The sequence below is a fragment of the Sceloporus undulatus genome, chromosome 1 (assembly GCF_019175285.1).
Source record: "Sceloporus undulatus isolate JIND9_A2432 ecotype Alabama chromosome 1, SceUnd_v1.1, whole genome shotgun sequence".
In the NCBI taxonomy this organism is placed as follows: Eukaryota; Metazoa; Chordata; class Lepidosauria; order Squamata; family Phrynosomatidae; genus Sceloporus; species Sceloporus undulatus.
In genome coordinates, this window is record NC_056522.1 from 307358105 (window position 1) to 307371006 (window position 12902).

The following is a 12902-nucleotide window of genomic DNA, read 5'->3' on the forward strand; positions in this document are numbered from 1 at the left end:
GATAAAAGGCATGATCACACAAAAGTTTGTGCATTTTTTTGCTTCAGTTTAGTCTTGTATGCAAATATAAAATCACTGTTGGCCAGAATGCTCATTCTCATTATAGATGCCTTTCTTCTACATTAGCAATAGTCAAACTTTCTCATAAATAGCAGAAGAGTGGATCAAAGGCAATTTAAGCCTCCTGCTCTAAAATGCTTGAAATCTACATCTGTCTGTTCCAAAAGCCCTTTCAAGTAATCCAATAAAGACATAACATCACATGGGATAAAATGACCAGATATTGCTTTAATTTATGTTTTCTATTTATATAAAACTTCTTTCCCAGTATTTGCAAATTAATATGTAATATATTACCATTGATAATATTATCACAAAGTCAAATCTTTTTTCTTGCCAAATACAGTGAGTTTTTTAGGAATTATGCTCACTGGCCACAGTGACAAAATGCCCTGGTGTGATAGAGGGTTTTTTAATACTGCATCAAACTATTGCTTCATTGCAGTGTAGAGGCACAGGTTAATATCAGGGTAGATGGATGCTAAGGCACCCTCTTTGGATAGAGGGTAGTGATGTAGAGATTCCCAACATTTAACTTTATTTTTTTCAAGTTTCATTTATATTCTGTCTGTTCTCCAATGGACTCAATGTCATGTATATAACTTACATCCTCCCCATGTTATGTGATAGCCTAGGTTAGAAGTCACCCAGTGAGTTTTGGCTCTGTGGGTATTTAACCTGGATTTCCCATAGCCCAGTCCAGCAAGTGTAAAAGAGCTTGGAAAAGGTTTGGGTCATTTTTGCCACAGCACCTAGAATCTCACAGCTGTCATGGTCAGTAGTAAGTAGTAATAGTGCTGGGTGATTCTGGGAGTTGTAGTTAGTAAAATGTAACTTTCGCAAACTGTACACTATTATGACTACACAATTGTGGCTCTTCAATTGTCAAAAGATCAAATAGGGCAGAGAGGAGTTTATCACATGGGAGGAATTTCTCTTAATTTTGAATGAAAAGAAAGTGGGGCCAGAATGCATTCACGTGAATTCGATTTGCATTCAAACTGACTTCCCATTGCCCGAAAATAGCTTCCCATTGCCCGAAATTGCATGTGATCACCTCTCACGCAATAACGTGAAACCCCATATTGAGTTCAGACTGACTTCCCATTGCCCGAAATTGCGTGTGGTACTCTATCACGCAATAACGTTAAACCCCATGATTGCGTTTGGATTGCCATTGGATTATACTTCCAATTTCTCATGTCTGATAAACTCCAGAGTGCCAAGCTTTTGGCTTCAGGTAAATTCCTGTCTTTCCAAATTCAGATGCAAATGCTGATTGCAGAAGGATAGACTGCTTCCTTCTTCTCAGACATCCAGGCACTCTCCATCCAACTATATATCATTATAAATATCTCATTTTTCTGGAGCCAGGAACAATGTTTTCCTTTGCAGAATGGTAATGGATGGTTGCTTTAGGATATTAATTTTTTAGAGACAGTGTTTGTGATCCCCCTCTGTTAATTCTTTGTTTGCCAAACAAATCCCATCTTTTGTGTGACCTACTGGACCCCTCTCCATCTCATACATACAAAGTGAATGCAGTAAATAGCATCAAGGATGGACTGGCTCAAGGAATGTACAATGGGCCCTTGGTATCTGCTGATTCCAGGTCCCCCTGTGAATACCAACATCTGTGGGTGCTCAAGTCCCATTACATACAATGGCATAGAAAAATGGTGCCCCTGTATGAAATGGCAAAGTCAAGGATTGCTTTTTGGAATGTACAGGATATATTTTTTGAATATTTTAAAACCATGGATGGTTGAATCCCTAGATAAACAATCCGTGAACTTGGAGGGCCGACTGTGTGTGTGTGTGTGTGTGTGTGTGTGTGTGTGTGTGTGTGTAGCAATAGCAATATATCCTTTTCTCAGCTTGCCTTCCCAGGATCATTCTAATTTGATGGCTTCTTCCTCAAATCATGCAGACTGTCTTTATCATACTGAAACTGTTGCTTAGTGTTCTCTCAGCTCCTGCTACAAGAGTATGATCTCATAATTCCTTGTTTTGGTCATTGTTTCAGTCATGGAAAGAGCTCTTTCTTTTGCTACTGCACCCTCTTGTGTGTATGATTTGGCAAGAATGGGGCTGACTCTATAGATGTTCAAAATGGCTGGAAGCCTGGCTGGTGGTCATGGATGCCTCACAGTGGCCGGGGGGGTGTCTATTTTTCACCAATGTAGATTTCAAAGCTACTGGCCTTTCTCTTTATTTGGCTGGAGAGAGAACTGGCATACACTTAGCACAGTGTGCCCTTTGCCTATTGATTGTTTCATACAGCCTGCAAGATCCAGGACACTCTTGCATGCTGAAACTCAGTACATTGTAGGGGAAACAAGGTGACTAGAGAAAGTAGCACCTGAATTTTCCAAAAACTCCAGCAATCGGTTTGGTGTTTTTTGTTTGTTTGTTTGTTTGTTTGGGGTTTTTTTGGAGGATGTTGAGAAAAACAAAGGAAGAATGCCAAAGCCTGGGCCACAGAAGAATCCTATCTGAGTAAAACACAACTGAGAAAATAATTTGTATGGGAAGGAAATAAGCTAATTCCAGGAGATTCAGTGAAGAGGAAATTGCTGGAGCAGAAAAAGATTTGGGAAGGTTCTGAATGATGTGTAAAGAGAAGTTGTTCCAGAAAATGTGAAGCTTGAAAGACATAAATTAGACAGAAGGGACTAGCAGTGGATATGGGAAGTAAAAAAGGCCTGGCATATATCTTATACAGTAAGAAGTATCAAAGACCTGGGACTTCCACAAATGGGTAAGAAGGAAGTGGAGAAAACAGTAGTGTAAGGTTTACAAGGAATTATAGACATCACTTCTCCTAATGTGTTTTTTCTTCTTCCATACATGATGTGGAATATATACACATTATCAAGCAATTTCTTCCAAATAGATGTTATTTTGTACATTATTTTCACTAATATACAAAATTTTGAATGCACTTTCTATTTCCTAAAATTGGATGTCTGCGGCACAAGTATAACAACATTTTAGTTCTCAGATTGCTTTGGAAGGGCAAATTAGGAAAGTTAACATTAAAATGCAAATTTATTTTCCCCCCAGCACTAATGATGAGATGTCACCAAGAAGCAGACTGAGCAGACGAGGGGGCTTACCCCCAGATAGTATTGTAAGGTACCCATCTGTTGGGCCATGAGCTGCCAGTGAGTGATGCTACCATGTTCAGTGTTTTCCTACCCCTTTTCCGGTGAAGTGGCTACTTCCTGGAGCAGGTTAGGAAATAATAATGTGTAACATGTAGTTGGTCTCTTAGCAGCAGGAACATACCAAAACGCTGGAAATTCTTTGACTACTGGGAACAATGGAGACTGAATGAGTTAAAACAACAAAGGGTCTTACGGCATGATAAACACTAACAGGTTTTATTTGACATTAGCTTTCTTGGGCTCCAACTTACTTCATCAGTTGCAATGAATAAGTTAAGTAAGAGAAAATAGTCTCTGCATTAAAGATCTGTATCATTCAGTCTCACACAGTATTAAATAAGTTAAAGGAAACAAGCACATGATTCTTTTACATTCTCATTAAGAAATGGGGCAGTTTCCTTTTTTGGCTTGCTATAGCTTTGCTTCTTTTCCCTCTTCACTCAACTACATCTGACTAGCTCTTAGCTACAGTGGCCTCTCTAACTACAGCAACAGGAGCAACAGATGGACTTAGCTATTGGAACCCTCTGAATAGCCATCTTTTGCAATGCACACAGACAATAGCTGGCTGATGTGGGTGGGAGGAGGAGGCTGCAGGGCTATAGGCTGGAGTGCTGGTGGGGGAGTGTTGGGGCCCCTTTGTGCCATGCGCCATTTACCCTTGCAGCTACAAGGCCGCTTTGTTCTTTTCCTCAGGACACTCTGAATAACAACTCTCTGGGGAAAAAGCACAGTTGGCAGGAGCGAGTGTCCCGGTCATCATCCCCTCTGAAAACTGGTGAGTTCATCTCTCTGCAGAGACTGGTTCTCTCTTCTCTCTCCCACTCTCACTCACTCACTCACACATACACACAGAGTTTTGCATGATGGTACATTTCACTGGTGCATGGACCTCCTGCCTACATCCTCCTAGTGACTTTTCAAATTGGCTTGCATCTTGAAATATATATTGTAGTTGTATTAACTGTCAAGTTGGTCATATGCTGACTTTTCCTGCCTCAGTGACTTTTAAACCAGACTTTCTTTCTTTCTTTCTTTCTTTCTTTCCCAAGCTAAACCTATTACATTAATTCAAGTGAATCTGTGGTAAGGTTAACAAGACACTGGATGGCCCTGAAAAAAAAAAATCTCCCTGTCTAATGTATTACACAGGATTATTATGTATGCCATCTTGAGTTTTTTGTACTAAGAATGAAGGAATCCCCATGTATATGTCACCTTAAACATGTGGGCTAAAGTAAAATCCACTGTAAAGTCTGGAAAACATGGGAAATTGCTCAGGGTTAAGAATATTTAATAGCTATAGTAAAAAATAAACAGTTGATAATAAAGAATATTTGGTAGAATCTTCAGTGGCAGTTAAGAATGCACAACCTGCATTCCTGTCAGTTGTGGATACCTGGAAGTGTCTATGTTAGAGCTGATAGACATCTGGTTGTCATCAGACTGTGACATGAATAGCCATGGCAGCTACCAGCCTTGCCATAGCCTTCAGAGGGCATCAGTGAGCTCTGACACCAGTGCCCTCTCCTATGATTCAGTCAATGCGCTTGCAACTATTACAAATTCACGGTCCCTACATAACCCCATAACTATGGTGCTTACTCATACTTAAATCATTTACACAATTCTGGCCACTATTATTATCTTATTATTAAGAATTTGAACAGTATAAGCATTTATTATTGACTATGACTATCAAGATAGGTAATGTAATGATATACATATAGGACAGCTACCCTCAACCTTTTAGATTGGTCCCTTGAATGACTAGCTATAAAACAGATATTTTTGCTACTGTTGTGAATCAACTTTCCCTTGTTTCATTGTGTTTTTCTCTATTCCCACTTTCCACAGGTGAGCAGACCCCTCCCCATGACCACGTTTGCCTGAGTGATGAAGTCACTCATCAAAACAGCACAACCTCCACCAAAGATCGAGGCACTTCTACGGAGAGCCCGTGCCGGCGTACAGCTGCCACACAGATTGCACCAGCCTGTGTTGTCTCCTCCCGGGTACCTGAGAAGCAACAATCTACCAACCGTCCCCCGCCACAGAACCCTACAGTTGTGGTAGTGACAAGGGGGCCAGAAGCTTACCGGGACCGCATTCGCTACCAGACTGATGTGAGACTGGAGGCTACTGAGGAGATTTACCTAACACCTGTGCAAAAGAATTCTGACCCTCTTGAGTCCGATAAGCCATTCATGTCACAGTCCAGTGACAACCGGATGTCTATCAGCTCTGACATAGACACTTCCAGCTACCCACAACTGACAGGAAAACCCAACACTTCAATCAGTGAAGAGGATGAGGTGCTGGACTATTTGTCCTCACCGGAAAAAATGAATGGATCAAGGACTGTATATGGCAGCAGCAATGGCAGCTACCGGCCTTGCCATAGCCTTCAGAGGGCATCAGTGAGTTCTGACACCAGTGCTCTCTCCTACGATTCAGTCAAATACACTCTGGTAGTGGATGAGGATGTGCAGCTGGAACTGGTCAGCCTGAAGCAGTGTTACTCAGGCTACAGTGATGAGAGTGACTCAGCCACTGTCTATGACAACTGTGTCTCTTCACCCTATGAATCAGCCATTGGGGAGGAGTATGAGGAGGATGCCCTGAAACGTGACTCGGTTTGTCTTTCTGAGGACTCCACCCCTGAGGCAGACATCCATTTCTCCAAGAAGTTCCTCAATGTCTTCATGAGTGGTCGGTCGCGCTCCTCTAGTGAGTGCAGAAACAGGGGTCATCACCAGTGAACACTGGTGTGGAGGGAGTTGGGAGGGATTTGAAACTTCATAGCAGTGCATTAAATCGTGGGATATTAACAAGGTTGCTAGGCAGTAAAAGGGCAGTTCCAAGAGAAAAGGCATCTTTTGGCCTTCCTCCCTGCAACCTGAATGCATAGTGCAAGAATGTTCAGAAGGGATTAGGAAAGTTACCTTTTTGGAGTATAACCCCATGCTGTTTGGAGTATTAAGGAAACTGTAGTCCTAAGAAGTAATTTATCCAAGCTCCGGCATTTAAGATCACCTGGCAGCAATGCTGATATGTGAACTGAGAAGGGAATGTGGAACATCTCAGTAATCATAATAATTCATGTCTTAGAGATTTCTTAGAACTTTAGCAAACCTTGTTGATTACTGGCAGTTCTTAGGGATTTCTGAAACTTCTTCCTAGCAGTTTTCATACTTAGAAAGTCTTGAAGAGTATAGACAGTATAAAATAGGAGACCTCAAGACAGGCACTCTGAAAGGTATACAGATGAAATTAAGCAGGTATTCATGTGGTATATTCTACACATATCTTGCTCTGTAAATGTTAAGTAATTTTCTTGACAATAACACTTTCCCAGTGTCTTCTTCACCTAGTACAGTGGTACCCAAACTGTGCTCTGAAAGGGATTCTGAACTTAGGCTCCCAGAATCCCAGACTATTCACCAACAATGGCTGAGGCTTCTGGGAGTTGAAGTCCAAAATCTTTTAAAGGGCCACTGACCTAGTACAGTGATCCCCAGACTGTGCCCTTTAAGAGAATTTGGACTTCAGTTCCTATAAGCCTTAGCAATATTGACCAGAGTTTGGGATTCTGGGAGCCATATTAAACACCAGAGCTTGAGATTCTGGGAGCTGAAGTCCAAAATCCTTTAAAAAGCACAGTTTGGGGATCACTGACCTAGTAGATGGTGATGGTAGATCTGGAGAGAAGCAAAGGTTTTTAAGAGAGCTGAAAATGATATGAAAATTATTGCCCTTTGGGTAGGCATGTATCTTCTCTCTTCAGCCACTGTCATTTGTGGCTAAAATGGTTTTTGAGGCTTTTAAAAGACTGCCAAGTACTGCAAAGCCTGTTTAGCAGCAATGAGAAAGAGAAAGATGTGCATGCAACATGAGCAACAGTATCTCTCTCATACCATCCTCAGTGTTGGGAAAAGATATATCTCCAATTCTTTGTTCTCTTCTACTAGAAGCTAATAGTCCAGGTATTTGTTACCCTCATGCAGATACCCTTCAAGGATTGAAAATAAACTAGATCTTTTAGACTGGCTTTTTCCCTAATGGATTCCTACAGGAAATGGCTGGACTGAATGATTGGCATATTGTCCACTTAAGATCAAAACAGGTTGGCTTAAAAACCCCCAACAAGATTGTTAAAATGCTGTAGCATTTTCCCATCCCACCCCCACCCCTTCCATTTTTAGGTGCTGAATCGTTTGGACTGTTCTCTTGCATTATCAATGGGGAGGAGCAGGAGCAGACTCACCGAGCTGTCTTCAGGTGAGTTGAATGGAGATGAAATCCTCTGGCTCAGATAACGGCATCCTCCCTCATGCACTTCCACATAAACAGCAGCATCTCCCAGCTGAATATTTTGAGCTGGAGGAATATTGTCTAGGGCATAAACTTGTTTTCAGTGGCCTGGATCTATGATTGGAATATAGATTGGAAAACCCCTTTGGACTTATTTTATTAGTTCAATAAACGTCAAATCTTCAACTTGGCCTAGTAAGCAATATATTTTATTTTGATTGTGAGGATTCATACAGCTGGGGCAGATGTTATTTTTCAGAAGCTAAGCACACCGAAAACTACCCCATATTACTTCAGTTGATAGCTTGAATGGGCAGCTTCCAAAATATTGTACTGTAGCGCCCATCTCCCCTAATCACTGGATATGCTGGCAACTAGTGCTGGTGGGAACTGTAGTCCAACAGCAAGTTGCACAGCACTGATTTATAGGAGGAAAAAATACAAACACAACACAATTTGTATTATAATTTGGTTTAATTGCATAACATACAGAGATTATAAAACCCGTTCCAGATTACTGGGACATCAAGAAATCTTATTTGCTGGCTGAACACTATCTCTAGATAGTATATCTGACCTCTATGATTATGAATCCAGACGTGGCTCCTATAATATTTATATCCTTTGGGAATGTCGAATGTGTTATTATTCCTTGGATTTATTCAGTTCTTCCCCAGGATAGTCTGGTGTTTCATCACTCCCTTGGACTGTTCTAGCTGCATGGTACGTAATGTCCATTTCTGTGTCTGAACTCCTAGTTCTCAGCATGACAAACATTACCTTTTCCAGACAATTTAAAGTATACCCTGTTTGAAGCTCAATTTACATGATGTGATTGCTTAACAGAAAGATGGAGTTCCGTGACCTAGTTCTGTAGCCTGAGATTATGTGGCCAGCCTATGGAATGGTTGTTCAAAATCACAGATACTTTAGTTTCCATACTGCAGAAATAAAACAATTTAACATTGTCATGATTATATCCTATGGAATCCTGGGATTTATAGGTTGATGGGGTATTCACTCTAGTCTATCAGAGCACTCTGGTGCTTCACCAAACTATTAAATCCCATGATTCCATAGGATAGTCATGGCAGTTAAAGCAGTCTCAAACTATACTAATTCTGTCTCAAAAGTAATGTAACACAAGAGGGACATCTGTGGCAAAATGCACAGCTATATGAGGAAGGGATTTATTGAATTTATTGGAAGTTATCCTGACATCTTCCATGAACAGCTTGTCTGCCATTTCACAGCTCATGTGAGTAGTGTCTTCTACATTGGGACTGGATAAATAAAATCAGTACTGGTTGATAGATCCTTTCCTCTACAGTTCTAGTGAAAATGTCCTAGCCAATGAAATCTCAGGCTATTACCATTTGTCCCTTATAAATGGAATTTCCTACAGGTTTCCTTCTTGAAACTTTGCACAGGGTCTGCCTTTAGACTTTTGGTTAGCAGTGATTTTTTTTTCTCACCAGATTTGTGCCTCGTCATGAAGATGAACTGGAACTGGAGGTGGATGACCCATTGTTGGTGGAGGTTCAGGCAGAGGATTATTGGTATGAGGCTTATAATATGAGGACAGGTGATCGGGGTATCTTCCCTGCTTACTATGCTATTGAGGTCACCAAGGATCCAGATCATATGACAGGTACTGACCCTTCTATGACTCTGTTACTCTCTCATATCTGAACATTTCTACCCATTCTGATTTTGTGATGTGCATCTCCACCAATTCATTTCATTCCAAACCCACAGTTATCTGCTTTGTGAAGGCCTTGAACATTCCAACCTTTAAAGTGGGAGGGTGAGAATAAAAGTTGTATACAAATACTAACATCTTTGAATTTTGTTATGATTGGACATAATCCATTTATGTGTGGCCCCAAGATAAAGAAAAAAAATTATAACCTCTTTAATTGTCTTTTTACACAACTCTTTGTGCATTTTGCATGTATTTATACATTGTAGGAAATCGTGCCTCCATTAGCTTACTGTATACAAATTCTGACTTTTACAAAGTAATCTAGATACAGTTGTCCCTCCACAATTCTAGGTTATGCATTCACAGATTTGATTATTCATAGTTAACAGTGTTTGCCCTTGTCACCTTTAAGTCCTTCAGCATGATTCTGTGATCAACGTCTAGCAGAAGTTCACCAGAAAGTAACACTGGAGGATCTACAGATGTCTAGAGAGAAGACTTCTCTAGGCATTTGTAGGTTCTCCGGTGCAATTCTATGGTCAATTTCCAACTCCTTGTGAGGAGGCCTGTGCCTGAATGGCATTCCAGGGGAGGCTCACTCGGTATCTCCTTTGCCGCATCATTGGAGGTCTCCTTGTGAGGAGGCCTTCGCCACCACAGCAAGTCAGGAGGGCCTGTCAATCTCCTGAACAGGGCCACTGCATAAAGGCATGCTGGAGGACCTACAAATGTCTAGAAAAGTGTTTCCTCGGGTAAAAAAAAATAGCAGGCTTATATTAGCAGTTTTTTTAACCTTTGTGGGAGGGAGAGGGGTGCACCCCTAACCTCCACAAAAGTTGACAACCAACTGTATATACAACTTGTGTCCAGTTGCTCGAGAACTATGTAATGATTGAAGCAATAAGCAGGGTGTTTTTTCTCACCTGTCTTGGACTTTGATTTTTCAGATTCAAGCAAGACCAATGACTGGGTAGATCAATTCCGAGTGAAGTTTCTTGGCTCGGTTCAGGTTCCGTATCACAAAGGCAATGATGTGCTCTGTGCAGCTATGCAGAAGGTACATTTTCTCCATTCTTCCCAGTCTGCTAATTTAGTTTTTCCACATGACCTTTTTTGCTTGTGAAGGCAGGTGTGACATTTTATTTGTTTAGAAAATATTGTTGGAATCCTGTTGGGATATTATGAATGCATGAGCACGTAATTACAGTGCAACACAGCAAATCCTGTCCCATTTCCCCCAATCCCCACTTACAGCAGACACTGTGATAGATGGGGATCTCTTCACCCATCGATTGGGAAGCTGCTAACTGTAATTTCTGCCCCATTCAGTGAGCAATCTCTGGTGCAACAGGCAGAAGCAGGGCCCTGTTGCAATTCCCCATCATGCTGGAGACAGCTTGCATGGCAGGTGGGGGGAACTGTCAGCCAGCTACTTCCCAAGCAACAGGGGAACAGACTGTTGTCAATCACCACAGCTGCTGCCCAGTAAGTGGGAATCAGGGGACTTTGATGTTCCTTATGTATCCCCTAATCGAGGGGCTACTTAAGGACCATGAATACAAAACAGTCATGAGTACATAATTACACAACAGGATTCCAGCCTATTATTTCAGTACAACAGCTTCCAACATGGAAAACAAAAGGATAAATCTACCTTTGTACCAAGTTCAGAAGCTTCAATTAGTTCAAAATGCAGCAGCTAGATTGGTCACCGGAGCATCAAGGTTTAATAAATAAATAATAAAGTTTTTATTTTTATCCCGCTCCTTCCTGCAATCAGGGCGGCTTACAGCATGGTTAAAAACAACAGTGACATAATACAATGTAAAATACAAACACATAAAAATAAACCATACAGTCAATAAAAATAACAGGCTAAAAGCCCCGTAGCCCAACCTCTTGGCCACGGAAGAGGAGGGAGGCCCATAGGATTTTAGTCGGGGAATGCCTGTTGGAACAGGAAGGTTTTCAAGTCCTTCCTGAATTGGGCCAGGGTGGTAGTCGAGCGGAGCTCAGTGGGCAGCGTATTCCAAAGGGCTGGGGCAGCAGTGGAAAATGTCCTCCGTGTAGTGGAGGATAATCTAGCCCCAGGCACCTTCAGTAATTGCTGCCCAGACGTTCTGAGGGTGCAAGGCGGAATACAGTGGTACCCCGGGATACGAATGCGCCGCCTTACGAAATTTCCGGGTTACGAAAAAAATCCATTTAAAAAAACTGTTCTGGGTTACGAAGGTTTTTTCGGGTTACGAAAAATTTTTTGGTGCTTTTCGGCGCTATTTCACACGAAATCGCGGCTTTTCCCCATTAGCGCCTATGGGTTTTTCGGCTTGCGAAGTATTTCGGGTTACGAAAGCGGCGGCGGAACGAATTAATTTCGTAACCCGGGGTACCACTGTATAACACCAGTATTAAAATCTCTGCACTGGCTGCCAAGTAGCTTCTGGGCGCAATACAAAGTATAGTGCTCCCTCGGGTTACGAAATTAATTCGTTCCGCGGCTAATTTCGTAACCCGAAAAACCTTCGTAACCCGAATTGCCATAGGCGCTAATGGAAAAAAAGCCGCGGCTCTGCCGCGGCTCCATTGAAAACAGCGCCGGGGTTTTTTCGTAACCCGAAAAAACCTTCGTAAGCCGAAACAATAAATCCCTATGGGATTTTTTCGTATCCCGAAAAATTCGTAAGCTGGGTAATTCGTATCCCGGGGTACCACTGTATTGGTTATTACCTTTAAAGCCCAAAATGGCTTGGGCCCGAGTTACTTGAGGAAACGCCTCTACCTACACAATCCACCCCGCACTGTCAGAATATCTGGGAAGAAATCACTAGACTACGTAAATACCAGGTTAGTGACCACATCCCACAGAGCGTTTATTACCATGGCCCTCAAGTTGTGGAATGATTTGCCGGAAGAGATCCGTCTTATTACCACCCTGGATGCTTTCAAGAAAGTGCTGAAGATGGATCTCTTCCGGCGAGCCTACCCACCAAACCTGTTGTAAAATATCTCACCTCTGTTAGTATTGTATGCTTTTTACGCAGAGTCGACCAACTGTATTGTATCGATAGTAATGTATGTTTTTATGCTATATATTTGATATGTTTTTATTGTTGAAATTTGTTGACTGTTGTAATCCCGCCTCGATCTGCAGGGAGAGATGGGAAATAGAAATAAAATTTTATTATTATTATATTATAAATAAAGCAGTATACCCTTGAAATATAAATAAAGCTATCTGAGGGGAATTATAATGGAGGAAATACAATCACCAATAAAAGCAAATACACATGTTTAACCTTATAAAGCTTGTCTAGGACTGTAAAGCATGCTTTAAAACAAAGACGGTCCTGACATATCTTTATAGGCAATTGGTTCTGTTCAGGTGCCTCTACCAAGTAAGGCCCTGTATGCCAGCCTGGGGCCAGAGTCAGGGCATTGTGTCCAGATGACGCACGCCCTTGATGATGCCATCAGGACACCATACAGCTGTGCCACCACAGCTATGTCTCCCTTTGGAGGGTGCAAAAGGTAGTTTCAAATATGTTCCTGGAATCCTTTATGTCTTTTTACACTAAAACAGACTACATGGCTATATCTTTGAGTACTTAAGTGGGAAGAAGACATTTATAGCCTAAGCTTTCATGGACATCAGA

The 12902-nt window shown here is 41.6% G+C and overlaps 1 protein-coding gene across 4 annotated transcripts in view; it reads left to right on the top strand.

Annotated features, from left to right (window-relative positions):
• MAPK8IP1 (mitogen-activated protein kinase 8 interacting protein 1) overlaps positions 1-12902 on the top strand; it is an 82921-nt gene that overhangs the window by 61044 nt on the left and 8975 nt on the right. For all 4 annotated transcript variants that reach the window (XM_042469736.1, XM_042469752.1, XM_042469745.1 and 1 more), the window contains 5 exons: positions 3927-4008; positions 5088-5960; positions 7436-7511; positions 9023-9195; positions 10197-10306. In XM_042469736.1, the coding sequence (XP_042325670.1) occupies positions 3927-4008; positions 5088-5960; positions 7436-7511; positions 9023-9195; positions 10197-10306 (1314 nt within the window). The remainder of the gene's footprint in view (positions 1-3926; positions 4009-5087; positions 5961-7435; positions 7512-9022; positions 9196-10196; positions 10307-12902) is intronic.